At 34.6% G+C, this 15,458-nt stretch overlaps 1 protein-coding gene and 1 long non-coding RNA gene across 2 annotated transcripts; one reads left to right on the forward strand and one right to left on the reverse strand.

Annotated features, from left to right (window-relative positions):
- The first annotated feature begins 2,731 nt into the window (after positions 1-2,731).
- On the forward strand, positions 2,732-3,835 carry LOC132045486 (uncharacterized). Its single transcript, XR_009412429.1, has 2 exons — positions 2,732-3,217; positions 3,452-3,835. It is a non-coding gene; the product is annotated as an uncharacterized LOC132045486 (long non-coding RNA).
- Positions 3,836-5,310: 1,475 nt separating this feature from the next.
- On the reverse strand, positions 5,311-7,576 carry LOC132045479 (scarecrow-like protein 15). Its single transcript, XM_059436076.1, has one exon. It carries the CDS (start codon positions 7,270-7,272, stop codon positions 5,620-5,622), a length of 1,653 nt encoding a protein of 550 aa, XP_059292059.1. The 5' UTR covers positions 7,273-7,576; the 3' UTR covers positions 5,311-5,619.
- Positions 7,577-15,458: the final 7,882 nt, after the last annotated feature.

Below are 15,458 nucleotides of genomic sequence, written 5' to 3' on the forward strand. Positions count from 1 at the left end.
CGGATTTAATTAAAGATCCGATTTCTATTGGGCTAGTCCATTAATTTGGGCTATAAATAATGAGCCCACTTTGCTAAGTCCAAAATGTCATCTTCCCAGAGGCCCAAATTGATGTCATGTGTCAAATGACGTGGCATGCCAAGTCAAACGAAGGAGCCAATAGGATCATGCCACGTGTCAAAATGATGCAGCATGCCTAGTCAAATCAAAGGCTAATGAAGATGTGCCACGTGTACAAGTGACATGTTCCGACCAATCAAATATCGCCATATCCGAAATCGATTGGTCGAAAGAAGCCTGTCCTTATCACAACTCCTTCATCCTACAACTATAAATAGGGGTCTCATAATTCAGAAAAGGGGACAGAAATTCTAATAAGAAGCCAGGGAGAGCTCGTGGATCAAACACTGCAAGTTTTCTACAAGCTGCAAGCATTCTCTACAAGTTTCAAATATCCGAAGATCAAGAACGAAGGCGAATCAAATATCAAGGCGTTCAAGATCAAATTCACTTGTTCGTGGCGGCCATCAAAGTGTTCGTGACGAATCAAATTCAAATCCAGACGAAGATTCAAGACCAAGCTCAAAAGCCCTTGAATTCAAGTCCAAGTCAAAATCAAATCCATCAAGTTCAAGATCAAGCTCAAAAGCCCTTGAATTTATTGTTGAAAAGACGAATCAGAGGAATCATAGAGATTGTAACACTCATATTCTGAAATCAAAAACAACGATTGTTGCGATATTTTCCTGTCTTGATTATTATTTTCTCGACGCGAATTTTATTGTCTACACTTATGTCTCTCTATTGTTTCAATTTATGAAGACAATGGACAGCACATGAGAGAAATTCAATGGATGATATGTACCAAAAATGGAATATAATGTGAAAAAGCAAAAGGTGTTGCATTCATATCAAATGTCAAATAAAACAAACCACTTATAGACAGTCTCCCTTAAACCACCGTCCGCTTGAAGGCTGATAACCTATTATCAAAAGTATGTCTGTCCCAGCTATCTCCCAACCCTTTCCAAAGAGAATCTTATATCAAATCCTAGTACAGCCTCTTTTATGACCGTTGATCAATAATATCCCAAGAATCAAGATGCTGTTACTTTGCTTAAAAGTACCAACATTACATTCTTACAAGTTCTGAGAACTGGAAAACAATATGCAGCTTTATGTTACCTCTCACCTTATAGATTTAATTGTTAATTATGATTACTGATCCCTTTTAATGTGAAACTGTTTCCTGATATTCCTAGCCAAGACATACTGTGTATTGTAAGGAGTAATAAGTATCATATTTGGGAGTCATGGTTCGGTAAATGCAGCCTCTAATGTAGAATATACCTTCCTCTAACTATCAGATAATATCTTGAAAACACCTTTTAGCCCTCGAGTTCCTTAGAACAGTTTGAACCAGAAAACTATTAACTGACAAATTAAAGACATACATATGATCTGGATGCACTGATAACAATGAATTTGATGGGTTTAATTGAATATGAAGTGGATAGAAGCATAAAAACCCATTATAATTTCTCGTGGAATGGGGATTGCTGCATAACTTAGGTGTATCCAACCAAAAGGATAAAGGGGAAAAATATAGGGGCAATATAAATTCACCCAGATGCAGTAGTCAGCAACTGTTTTCTCCTAATGATAGTCATTAGTTAAATTAAATAGGAACAGGAAGTGATGGTATGTGTCATCAAATTATTGCCAAGAAACCGAGGAAATGGCTGCCTTTCATTTTAGTGGAAACTCTGAAAAAGAAAGAACAGAAATCTTGTTTTGATTCTTATCTATAGAAGTTTAGCAAACAGATTCTGCTGTGAACGGATAAGCCACTATCTTATTTGGACTGACGAGGAAGACTCACCTACATTCTGTGCATACACCGAGACTAGTAGATGAATTGGAACCATGGCGAATGTGTTACTTCCATTATAAGATAGGATCCATGGAGTAACAACTGGTGACTAAGAGCCTGTTCCTAGCGGTTTTGAGGCCAAAAGCGTTTTTTTTTTTTTTTTTGTTTGTGAAAAAGCACTTTATTTTTTTGGATATTTGAGGTGTTTGGCCATTTATTAAAAGCGCTTTTCGGTAGAAGCAGAAGCAATTTTCTGCGGTTGGGGAGAAGCAGAAAATTTCTGCTTCTTGAAAAAAGCAGAAGCAGAAGCAAATAATTATTTTTTTCAAGACAAAAATATCCCTATCATAAATACATATTTACCCAGTATATCCCTTATTAATCCATTAATTTTTAACTAATAATTCTTTGTGTTGAATTTTAATTTGTGGAATGATTTTGATTTTTATTTTGGTTGTAGTTTTCTAGTATATTTAAATCATCGTGTTGATATTATATCAATATTTAATATTTGTTTTTTATTCATCTATGTATTATATTAATTAAAACATTTAATATGTACTTTTAAATTTTAATTAAATAAAAGTAAAAACTTTTCATAATAGATATTCAAAATAGTAAACGTTTATTGATACTTGTCTCAAAAGAAATTTTTATGAAGAGTAGCCAAACACAATCTGCTTATTAAAAGCAGTCAAAAGCACTTTTCAAATGAATTAGCCGAACACAAACTGCTTCTCACCAAAAATATTTTTTTGGAAAACACTTCTGAAAAAAGCACTTCTCAAATTAAGCAATTTTAGCTGCTAGGCCAAACAGGCTCTGAGTGTAAAAATTCTGCCCGTGCACATGAAGCTTGTATTTGTGTTGAGAAATTTACTTAGTATCTATAAATAATTTATCCCGAACCTAGTAAACTGCTTTTTCTAGATTCCAGAACCCATAGGCACAAACCCTGTATTTGTGTTAAGAAATTCTATCCCGAACCCAGTTAGTTGCTTTTTCTAGAATCCAGAATCCATAGACACAATATTCTTGATCCACCTTTATTATTCACCCCACACAAAATTCTTGACAGCAAACAAGCCGGTTTTAGCTCTTAAACATGTATGTGTGGTTTGATTGTTTGCTTGCTCCAATTTCTGGGGAACCCAAAATGTGCTCTAAATTTCTGTTAGATCTTCTGACAATCATGTATTATGTTCCGTATTTTTGCAGGCAGAGTGTGAAGAGCTACAACGTAGAGTAGAAGCTTTGAGCAATGAGAATCATTCACTCAAAGATGAGCTCCAACGGCTCTCTGAGGAATGTGAGAAGCTTACCTCAGAGAATAATTCGATAAAGGTACTTAATACCTTCTTAAGTATTCCTCCTAACTGCTTATCCTCCTTGATTTTCCCTCAAGTATCCTTTTCATGTCATCCCCTTTATCCTTTCCCTCCTTTACCGTGCCACCTTGTAAGGATAATTCAGTGCTGCTTCTTGAATAGCTTTTTGTTATAATTAATGAGAGACAACTAATTATATGATGGAGAAAGATGGAAGTACTGATATTTGCTGGAATTTGATGGTAAACAGGAAGAGTTAACGCGATGGTGCGGACCAGATGCTGTGTCTAAGCTAAAGAGCAATGGTAATGCTGCACGCGTTCAATCTAATGTTGAGGAAGCTAGTTAAGGAAAAACTGGAAAAGCCAGGACTGAGTAGGTGATTTTAGTTACAAGTGCTCACAAATATTTCAGGAGCCTGAAGAATTCATTACTTCTAGGTGCAGCAGAATGAGAAATGTTTGTTGTCCTACTAACCTATACCCTTTAACCCCTTTCTGAGTGTGACTGTAACATCTGACATCTGAGTCTGTAAACTTGTTTTAAAATTAACTAAAATAACTGGAATATTGTAAACTCAGAAGTCTTCAAGTGACCTTGGAATTTTACTTTCATGTTATCCTATTCCTGGCTATCTTTGAAGTCTCTTACAGGGAATATGGATGAGGTTTTATCAAGAATCAAATGAATACTGCTTTTCTGGTAGGTTATGTAGTTGTGCCAATCAATAGTTTATAAATTAAGCTAGTTGTAATACTTATAAGTGATTTGGTTGTGTAAATGTTTTTTCATTGCCTGGTGCCAGTATAGGTAAACTGAAGTCTATAAAAAACAAAATGATTTTTCTTAGGATCGGCAGGCTCATTCCCAAAATTCAAAAGGAGGAGCGAAATAGTGGAGGAAATAAGATCTCTTGACCTCTTACAATTTAAATAGATCTTTTCAGATTTCTTGTGTGTTTTTTTTTCAGATCTCTTATGTGTAAAAAATGAAGATCTCTTGCAAAAAAATCATAAAACTAAAAAAAAGTTTATATAGGGCTAAAAAATCATTTCTTCCGAAATAGTGGCAAGTCACTGTACTGCTTCTAATCGCTTATCAGCAGTCGGTTTATCGGCATCTACCTGATTTGACTATACATAAGTTCAGCTTTATCTTTTCATGAGATTTCTCGAATAACTCATAAATTGTGCTCATCTATTACTTCTTTGGTTTCAAACTATGTAGCATAGTTTGAAATTTGAATCATCGTAGAATATATTATTTTGAAATTTATATTATTAAATATGTCATAATATTTGTATGATCATACAATTATTTGAACTTGTGGCTTCAAACATGCCATAGATATTGAACATTTATAAAAATTTGACAAAGATAAAAAATGCAAAATTAGTTGTTTTTAAATCTAACAGTTCAAAAAAAAAAAAAAATGTAACAGTACATATGCCAAATAATCTATAACAGAGAACTCAATAAGTAGTTGAACGTTGGGGGAGAAATTATTTTTTAGCCCTTTATAAAAAAGTTTTAGTTTTATGATCCTCTCAGAAGAGATCTTCAAATTTTACACGTAAGAGGTCTGAAAAGGTCATTTTCTTCTATTCAAATTGTAAGAGGGCAAGAGATCTCATTTCTTCAAAAGTTTGCGATGTATCCATTCAAATTAACAGTGAAAGAGTTACAAATTGCAATTATCCACTAATTAGAGACACCAAACTGAGACTCGAAATTAAGCTACAAAATTACAGAAGATAGATAGTACCAGGCTACCAGCACAACTGGAGAAAACGAAAAAAGACCATTCAACTTCTTAAACTTTCTTTTGAGTTTTCATCTGTCGTTATATGCTACTCCCAACCCCTAAAACTGAACCATACAGCTAAAGATCCAAATCACTGCTTATTACAACTACAGTAGTTTATGGTTAGTTTATTTTTACTATTATAAACATCTCCAAGATGACGTGGCCACTAAGGCCCTATCATGCCAACAAAGCAACATCTCTGCTTGTCTCTTTGCCACGTGGAATCTCCTAACCTGTACCCTTCCCAACAAGCAATCCTCAAAATTCGAAAAAAGAGAAACTAGAACAGAGAACACAATTAGTAGTTGAACATGGCGATATATCCTTTCAAATTAACAGTGAAAGAGTTACACATTGCAATTAGATCAACCTGAGACTGGAAATTAAGCTACAAAATTACAAAAGATAGATAGTACCAACACATTTGGAGGGAAAAAAAAAAAAAAAAAAAAAAAAAAAGACCACACGACCTCTTAACTTTCTTTTGAGTTTTATCTGCTGTTATAACTACACCCAACCCCTATAACTGGACCATACAGCTAAAGATCCCAAATCACTGCTATTATTATTACAACTACAGTACTAGTTTAGGGTTAGTTTTATTACTATTATTATAAACACCTCCAAGCTGACGTGGCTACTAGTGCCCTATCATGCCAACACAGCAACATCTCAGCTTGTCTCTTTGCCACGTGGAATCCCCTAACCTGTACCCTCCCCAACAAACAATCTGCTTGAAAATCAGCAAACTGACTTAACCCCACTGGCCGGAATCCAGCAGCCACCATCGCATCCTTCCAAGAACCACCCGCACCTCGCCGCCCTACAGCACCCACCATATCAACTATCTTAGGAAAAAACACAAAATTCTCAATTTTCCTCATCCAATCACTGCAATTCCCACCACTTATATTTGCAGCTTCAAGTGATTCCAATAACGTGGAGTAAAATTCAAGCCCGTCAATCACTGTTTGCCTAAACGACAACGCACCGTATCCCAGCAGCCCTTCACTGTCCACATGTACCACCACGTTAGGTGATATACGACGAAGATCGTTTATAAAACCTGACCCGACCCGTTTAAAGATAGTGGGTGATAAAAGTACTGCCGTCTTCTCTCCTTCCATGAACTTTATTGCTTTGAATGATAACAACTCAAATGTACGGATTAGAACAAAATCAATTTCGAACCCGATGTTAAGTTCACGTGCAAATTGGTTTAAATTTTCTCTAATTAACCTTGATTCAACAGCGTATTCTTCAGGAACTAGAGCGGTTATTCGGAGAACTGGTACGTTGGATTTGCGACACTCGGCTTTGTCAGCTAACTCTTTCATGAAGGAAGCCCAGTGACCACCTAGTCCGATATCGAAATCGATGACGTGGACTAACATCGAGCCGTCAACTGCTTCAAGCACGGCTTGGTTAGCCGTAAAGCTGGAGAACATAGGTATAGGAGAGATATTTGAGAATATTTTGTATGATTTGATTGTTTGAATCACGTCTGATGAGCTTGATGGACGAGTTTGTCGGGTTGACCCGGCGAGTTGAGCTTGAAGTGCTTCCTTGAAGTAAAAGGCAGCTCGTTGAAGAGGTTTCCCAACAGCAGATCGTAGCCGTTGATTGAGCCGTGCCAGTATCACATGTGCGAGTTGAAAAGCGTTAGTTTCGAAACACTCAGCGAAACGAATGAGTTCATCCACGTAATCAAATCCTACGTTGTTGTTGTTGTTGTTCCAGTTTTGGTGGATATCATGAGATAGATCAAGGGCGTTAATGAAACTTCCTTGAGGGCTAACGAAGTGTTGAGGGAAAGTGCTATCAGTGAAAGAAAAATCAGGGCTAGTGAAGTGAGTTGAGTCAGCTGAGAATTCGGAGAGATTATGGAACTGAGTTAGGGACTCGGTTTGGGTGAGGGTTAGTTGAGGGTTAGTTTTTGAAAGTGAAGCAGAATCGTCGTGTAAGCCAAGTTCTCTCATCAAAGAATCCCAATCTTCGAAGTTGCTTAGAACATGATCACCTAACTGAAGAGGATCTTCGAAATCGGGGTTTGTTGTGATATGCGCCTTTTCGACGATAGGGCTAGGACTACGACGGAGTTCGAGGACTGATTTGGGTTCGTAGCACAAATTAGGGCCGTTGGTGGTGGCCGGAAAAGTAGCGTTACGGAGATTATTGTTGTTGTTGTTGTTGTTGTTGTTGTTGCTGCTGCTAATCAATGGTTTAGAACTCACGTTGTCATTAGTGGAAAAGGGCACTTTCATTTCTCTGAAAAAAGGAGAAATTTGTTGGTAGCCGTACCCAAAGTCTCTAAAAGACTATGTAATCACTAACAAGAAATTTAGTGTTTTGTTTTTGCGTGAGGGGTTTTAGTGTATGGTGTCTCTATGCTTTAATAGAAGGGAAGACGACTTTGTGGGGGGTGTTTCCTTTTAGCTTTCTCTCTACTTTCCTCAATGGCTCGGAAAACTTTGGGAAAATGGAGGCTTTTTTGGGAGAGGATGATTGTTGGCTTTTTATCTTTGCGTGCGTGCGGGCCTAATTGCATGGGAGTTGCCTTTTGGGGATGGGTAATGCCATGCATGGATATATAGTATGTAGGGGTATACAGGAGGAACATGCAAGACAGGAACATGAAAGTGATTGATTTTTATCTTTATGTAGGATAAGAGTCGTGAAGGTGAAGTATCATAATTGTGTACCAGAAAGAAAGAAAGAAAGAAAGAAGAGAAAAAAGAAGGCTTTTGTATACTTTTCCTAACACTTTATTAGCACACCTATTACTTGCGTCCAAACTTCCAATGTAATAGCATACAATTAGATACTATAGAACTTTATACTGTAATCTGTATTAGTATTACCCTACGTTTAACACTCTTACCTTTTTAACCGGTCTAAAAACAATAACACACTTTTATATTTACTATACACCCTCCATCCTAAGAAAGAAAGAAAGAAAGAAAGAGTTCTAAAATTTGTGACTCAAAACAAGCTTTAGATATATATTTGTGTAGCTGTAAATCATTAAGGGTAAAAGGTGAGTTTTAAAGTTAAACTGTTTCTAAATATAAAAAAAAAAAAAAAAAGTGACATTCTTTTTGGGACAGAGTAAAAAGAAAAGTGTGTCACATAAAATATTTTTTCTTAATGAGATGATTTATAGCCAAACAAATATCTTTGACTTGTGTTAGATTCACAAATCACAAGTTAAAAAAAAATCTATTCTTTTATTTTTAAACTTCGTGTCTAGTCAAACAACTTCACAAAATTTGTGGCGGAGACTCTCTCTGTTGCATGCATTTTATGTGAAGGTAATGTTTACTATTTGGAGAATTATTCAACTTTTCTTTTTGATAAATTTTCCTAAATTCTCTTTATGAATTATTAACTATGTTAACTAATTATAAGTAGTATCTTTCATGTAATTTTTAAATACGTGAATCTCGTTTTAAAAGTTGAATAATCTACATGCAAAATAATGTATATCGAAAATATGGTTTTCTGAACCAGATCAAACGCCAAACCTCTTCATATAAATTATTAGGACAGAGGAACTGTACATATATTGGCTTTCTCATAAGAACATCATTTTGCAAGTTGAGGATAACGTGAGTAGTTTAGCACGTTGAGGATCCCAGTAAGTGATTAATTTCCTTTAAATTAACTTGGATACCTAACTTGCGGTTTTGATTTATTTGTTTCTAGACAAGACCTTCAGGATCTTAAGGGTTCATAAACATATTGATTCAGTCAAGAAGAGGAGTATTCAGTCTAACCTATTCTGCTGGATGTCCCAATTAAGTCATCTATCTTTGTTCTGCAATCAATCTCAGATCCACCTATTTAAAAAAAGTCAAATTTCGCACCAATCTAATTGCTTAGAATGTTCAAGATCCTCGAATTAACAGAAGTAGGGTTATTCGAACATATGACGCAATGACAAAGCATATCTACGTTACTAGAAAATCGAATATTAGGAACGAAGGCTATGTGCAATGCATGTCAAATTAACCTGATTTTTTTACAGTGTACTTGTGTATTAATTAGGTAGTGGAGTAGCAATTTCAACGTTCAACATAATATTCTCGACTCTGATATGTTTTCAAAAGAACCTGAAATATAAAAAGGGAAGTGCGCTTAATTATATATGACAATTTCCGACCTCGTGCGATTCAAATGAAAGTCAGGAGTAGTTCTTTAGATTAAACATTTATAATTGGTTTTGTTTTTTCCAATGAAAAATTCGATTCGAATTTCTATTCTCGGTTCATAGACATCTCTTGTAAGTAATATTTGGGAGCTATAAGAAAGTAGCATACAAATTTAATTTTACTTCTCAATATATTGTGGATTCTATACGTAAATCAACTGTTTTTAAAGGTAGAAGCACGCCTATGAGGCTCTGACGTCTCAAAATAATTTGAACTCTCGTCCTCTGTTACTTCCCCACCCAAGCTCCTCATTTTACTCACAGCTAAAATGGAGGTGGTTTTTAATTTAAAATTTATACAACTTACCACCTAAGCTATATATGTCTCATTTGGTTAATGGTTCATAATTGAGTATTTATATATTTTGAATGAATTTTCTAACATAAATACGGAATTTAATCAAAAGCTACTTACCTCGTATGAATATAGGTCCGCCCCAGGGCTAAAGGAAAAAAGAATACTTGATTTGGGTCACTACGTCATTAATACTTGTTTTTTAGCAGAATCCATGAGCTTTGTTTTGACTATGGCTTTATCTAATACTAACAGCAGATTCAAGGATGGAGAGTTCTTGATTGGGAGGTTGAATTTCAATTTTGCACGTATATTCTTGTTTGTAAATTAACCCAGAACAGGATTCATGTGCACCTGGTCAAATAAGAAAGAAAAGTTTGGTTTCTTAAAATTTGCATTCACTAACTACGTAAAATAATTGTAATTTGATCCGTCCTAGCAGAAAAATTTCTCTCGGTTCATTCCCTAATGAGGAATTACCAAATGAAGGCCATTCACCCATTCAAATATAAAGGATCAATCAGTTAGGTAATAGATAGCAAATGGGTCAGTTCGAAAGCAAATGAGTAATAAATAATTATGCATCAATTTTTTTTATTTAACTTATATACACTAATATTATACTAATTTTTACATTATTGATAAACTTTAATCTATTATAATAGGTTAATTACTTATTTCTATATTATCAAGCCAGGATTATTACAGAAAATCATCAATTATCTTAATATTGTAAGAAATTAAATACACAAAAGTTAAACTGAAAACTCTGTTGTTTTTAAAAGTTAAACGGCGCTGAGAAGACTTATCGAGTGAAAATGACAAAAAGGAGTCAACTTTTGCGCTGTTAAAGTTCCATAGCCCACAAGCTATAAAGAAACAAAAAAAAAAAAAAAGGAGGGCCCACTTAAAGAAAGTCCACAAAAGGAAGCAAAAGACAATCTAAGCAGAGCAGTGAAGCAAAGTCATGGGCATATTTACCCAGCCCACTAATTTAATGCAAAGTTTCCCAAATAATTTTCATTACATTAGTCAATAAGTTATTCGAATCTAGGAGCCTCTACAAGGATTCAGGAGATCGAATGTGGATCGTCGGATGATCCTTCTGGACAGCAAGCATCTTAGAATTTCCTTCAAAAAGTCACCGTTGGATCTGATCGGATCAGATCAGCCTCAAATCGGGCCTAACTAATGAAAAGGAGGTCCCCCCCATTACTCGTCCAATTTACTTGTCCTCTATATTGAAAATAGATGTCCACTTTTACTTATTTATTTTAGAAAATCAAGACAGAATTTAACACTCGGTTCCTAATTTATCCTTATTATTTACTATAATCACTTCTCAGTGTATTTTTCAAAATAACACATTTTTTATATTCAAAGAGTGATATAATAAAATTCTTATTTTTTATAAAAGTGTCAAGTCAATACATGACAAGTAAAATTGGCGAAAGGAGTAAAATTTCCAACAGAAAAAAAAAAGCTAAAAAGCTTCTTGACTCAACATCGGCCCACAATGGGCCTACAACAAGTGACCTTATTGATCATGGTGAGCCCATTATTGGGCCCACTTGGCTCCTTTTTGTCTGCAATGTATTTTCATGGTTAGCCATGTTAGAGCATGGGGGTGAATAAAGGATGCGCGTCGGGGCCGCGTTGGAGGAGAATATGTTCTTCTGTTGGTTAATGGGTGATAGTGCACTCATCGTAATTGACCAATCAATCCATCTTTTCATTGCGTATTAGACTAGGTAAAGTGATCAAAAAACAGAAAAAGGACAAAAATATTGGGAAAAAAGAAGACTCCCGCATGATGATTAGAAGATCACAGTTCAAACCTTAATGTTACCAATTCGAATTAGGAAGTTAATTTTCCATCAATGTTGTTAATTATGCTTACAACTTACAACAAAGAAAGAAATAATACACAAAAAAGGGAGGTTCCCACCATCGGAGAGACTTTAGCCACATCAACCCATGGGTGAAGAATGAGGCAATCAAGAAAGTCATGGGTCTTGTAGTATCCATATACAACAACTCAGTGAAGCTTTTCGGATCGAAAACAGGGAAAGAAGTAGTTCACCTTGCACTATTTTAAATGTAGAGTCAGGGCGGATATAAGCTTGAACACGTGAGTTTGGTAGAGTCCAGTAAGCTTCGCTCAAATAAGTAACAAATTAAATTAAGAACTCATAAAATTCAAGTCCTAAATCTGTCTCCATATGGAGTTCTAACCTTATTAATTATTGTTCCTCTCTCTTATTCCTTCCTTCACACAAAAAAATTAAATATGTCTCCATATGGAGTTCTAACCTTATTAATTATTGTTCCTCTCTCTTATTCCTTCCTTCACACAAAAAAATTAAAAAGAAAGAAAGAAACTAAATATGAAAAGGCTTCTTTTTTAACTTTTGAAATGACTTAGGCTTCTTTTTTAACTTTTGAAATGACTTTTCTACTGTTTCCTACAGTTAAAAACGTACGTCACATATGATATTAAGATTAATTAAGGATTACAACGCACTCATGTCTTAGTCAAGCTGATATGCTGATATGTTGCATTTTAATAATAGTACACAAAGTTGTCATGTCTTAATCAAGCTTTAATTTAGTCATTAATAAATAGTATGTAGTATTTCTTTGCTCTCTGGTCACGGGCTCTACTTAGTCTGAACGCTCTTTTAATGGTATCCAATACAATGAAGGTGTAATCATTCAAGATTTTTATGCTTAATCTTTTGGCACAAATCATTATCGCTTTACATAAATGATAACATGGCAAAGTTCATTTTATAGCAAAGCTAACAGTTCACTTTCTTCAGCTTTTATGATTGTTAAAGATCAAGGGGGCCATAACACTAACCTTAGACCGATCTAACTTGAAAAAAACGAAAAACACAAAACCCAAGTTGCACATGTATCGTACTTAAATGCTTTTTCTTGTTGGCGAAGAAGTTGAAAAAATGCCTATTTTATTTTTTTCTCTAAAAAAAAAATTAATTTGGAGTCATATGGTTTAGAATAAGTTTTTATGTTCGTCTTATGCTACCTGTTTCCAAGTGCTAATAGCAAAAAAGGCCAACTTATCCGGACATAAGTTCTAAAGAAGTCAAATCCTAGCTTTTGTGTCATTTTGTAATTCGCAGATGCTGATCTAGAGTCCTGTTAGGAGCTGAGTATATATACGTAAAACCTCATAAAAAATATAGTACAAATATTAAGTTTCAAACTCATACTTTCAAAGAACTCAAAACATTGAACTCAGTGAATTTAAATCTTAGATACGCCTATAATTGCTTGGAGATATATCCTAATCCATATATATACTTTTGGCACAAATAATTATATATGAACTTTAATTTGTAACGCCTTTTTTGTTTTGTATGTTTGGGTATGTACTAGCTAGCAACATGGATAGTGCGTGTCACCATTTTACAGCAAATAATATGCCTCAGTTGGTGGGGGGAAAGGGTCTTTAAAGTTGAAGTGTTTTTTTTCTTTTTCTTTCTATTTTTCTTGGTAGGTGGTGGGGGAGGGGAAAATAAGGGGACAAAACACAAAATCACTTTGGTGTACAATTTACAGAAGACTCAAGCTAAGTGATAGTGCTGATCGAAAGGAGAAAAATACTGTTCTATATGGTAAAGGGGATAGCACTTAGACAATCAGCCAACCTCATGTTTGTTACAAGTGGATGAGGGTTCGACTTTGCATTTAGCATTACCTTATTATTCTCTCTAATTTTTAATAGGACATGTTAATATAAGGATGACAATAAAGATTGACAAATTTATGATAGTGAAAGCACCGTAACATCTCATTCAATCATGCAAAGCATCTCCCATTAATTTGTCCATCTTTTGGAATATTACGAAAATCAAACAAACTTTATTTATGTATAATTTTCTAATGACGTCAGGGGAGGGGAACTCCTGAGAGAAATATTCTCACTCAAGTTTTGAAAAGGATCCTTTAATTCTGATAAAGTGATAACGGTGATAGCGGAGCCACAGCCACTCATGGCCAAGGGTAATCACCTGCACACCCTTGGTTGAAAAATGGTTTTAGTATATAAATTAAATAATATAGTTAACTGGATATAGATTAAATTTTAAACACTCTTAAAGCAATCAAGGTAGATAGATTAGTGGTGAAGGGTGTTCAATTTTACCTAAAAGTCACTGTTTAAAGCTTGTGTCGATCACTTATTCATAAAAAATAAAAAATAAAAATAAAAATAAAAATTACTAGTTAACATTTGAACACCCTTACCAAACTATTTGGCTCCGCCACTGTGGTCGACCAACTTGCCCATATCTCGATTATATAATTGTTTCATTCCCACCAGTACAAGTGCTAAGTAGTTCCGTCACCAAAATTTTGGCACATGAAAAAAAAAATCATCTTATATTTTATCTCTGCTAGGATTTAAACCCTACTTTCATAAAAAGTTTACCCAATATTTATTGACTATTATCTCACATCCTTGATTGCAGGACAGAGCTATGGGAGCGTATGTGAGTTCATCCGGATCTTTTTTGTTGGCAAATTACACCACATATATAAGGTCAATTAGTTTTCATGTATCTAGTAGATATTGAATTTTCTAGGCTTTTTCATATGTATGTTTCTTATCATTCTGAAATCCGAATCCCTTGATAAAAATTATGATTTCACAATTGCATAGATTTAATGAAGATAAATGTGATCAACAAAGAAAAAGCACAAAAAAAAAAAAAGATATTAAGGATAGTATTATACTAACAACATTCGTAAACGTGATTAAGGAAATAAAGAAAGTAGAAATGAATAGTTGGAAAAAGTCAAGTACTTAGGAGTTAAGGTTCGTGAGTAGATGGGACATATCGGGGTGGAAAAGGAAGGGAGAGGCTTCAAAGATACAAAAGCAAAGTGGGTTGAGATTCTGAGTTGTGATTAATACTACTCAATGAAGAAAAAGATGTGTCATAGCACCATTCAGGAAAAGGCAGAAAACAAAAGGTTTCAAAACAGTAGTTGTGGAGGTGATTCAGCCATTCTTTCATGACACATTAAAAACTGCTTTTTTGTGTTTTAATGTCTTTTTCCTTCTTATTTTGACGATTTAAAGTTTGTTGTAAACTAAAACGGATAAATAAAATTGGTCTCTTCCCAACATATTAAACTCACAAGGGAAATAGGCCACAAAATTTAACATGGTGTCGGAAGAGACCTAAAGGTTGGTGTAGCTTTTGGCGAATTCATAATTTTAGATATAAAGTGTGCATATGTACGTAAAAGCCTATTCAAATCTCAATAATTATTAGATCTGAATTCATAATTCTAACAAATACGATGAGTACTGCTGAGAATTTTAAAAATAAAAACAGTTAAATTTAAATCTACCTATGAAAAGACCGAAGTTCTAAGCACTCATAAGTGCGGCCTTGTGGTAAATGAAATCAGTGAATACAATGGGAGATTGGGGTTCAAAATCCAGATAAGTCAAAAGACACTGGGTGATTTCTTCTCAACGGCATAAATCTTCTTGGGCATCCTTTACAAGTGCTAATTAGAGATAGCATGTACTCGATGTAATAGGCAAATTTTCAAAATTTAAATTTCGTTGTCACTTATCAACAAAATAATCCTAGTAAAGTCCAAGAAAAAAATTGTGTTCGTATATAAAGACATATACATATGGGCAAAGGTGCAAATATACCCCTCAATTTTGCGATGTAGAGCAGATATATCCCTCGTTACAAAGTGGTGTATATATACTCCTGCCGTTACAAAATGGTGTAAATATATCCTTTTCACTGACCCGATTTTTTTAAAGATCACTTAGGTTATTTTTTTAATTAAAAAGAATTCCACGTGACTTTAAAAAAAAGTTTACCCAATTTTTTTGAGTAGACATACTTTTCTAAAGCCACATAATAATTTTTTTTCCAGATGGATTGGGT

The sequence above is a fragment of the Lycium ferocissimum genome, unplaced genomic scaffold (genome assembly GCF_029784015.1).
Source record: "Lycium ferocissimum isolate CSIRO_LF1 unplaced genomic scaffold, AGI_CSIRO_Lferr_CH_V1 ctg6749, whole genome shotgun sequence".
Classification (NCBI taxonomy): Eukaryota; Viridiplantae; Streptophyta; class Magnoliopsida; order Solanales; family Solanaceae; genus Lycium; species Lycium ferocissimum.

Coding starts and splice junctions, on each gene's coding strand:
- LOC132045479 (XM_059436076.1), bottom strand. CDS start 7,272: ATGAAAGTGCCCTTTTCCACTAATGACAACGTGAGTTCTAAACCATTG.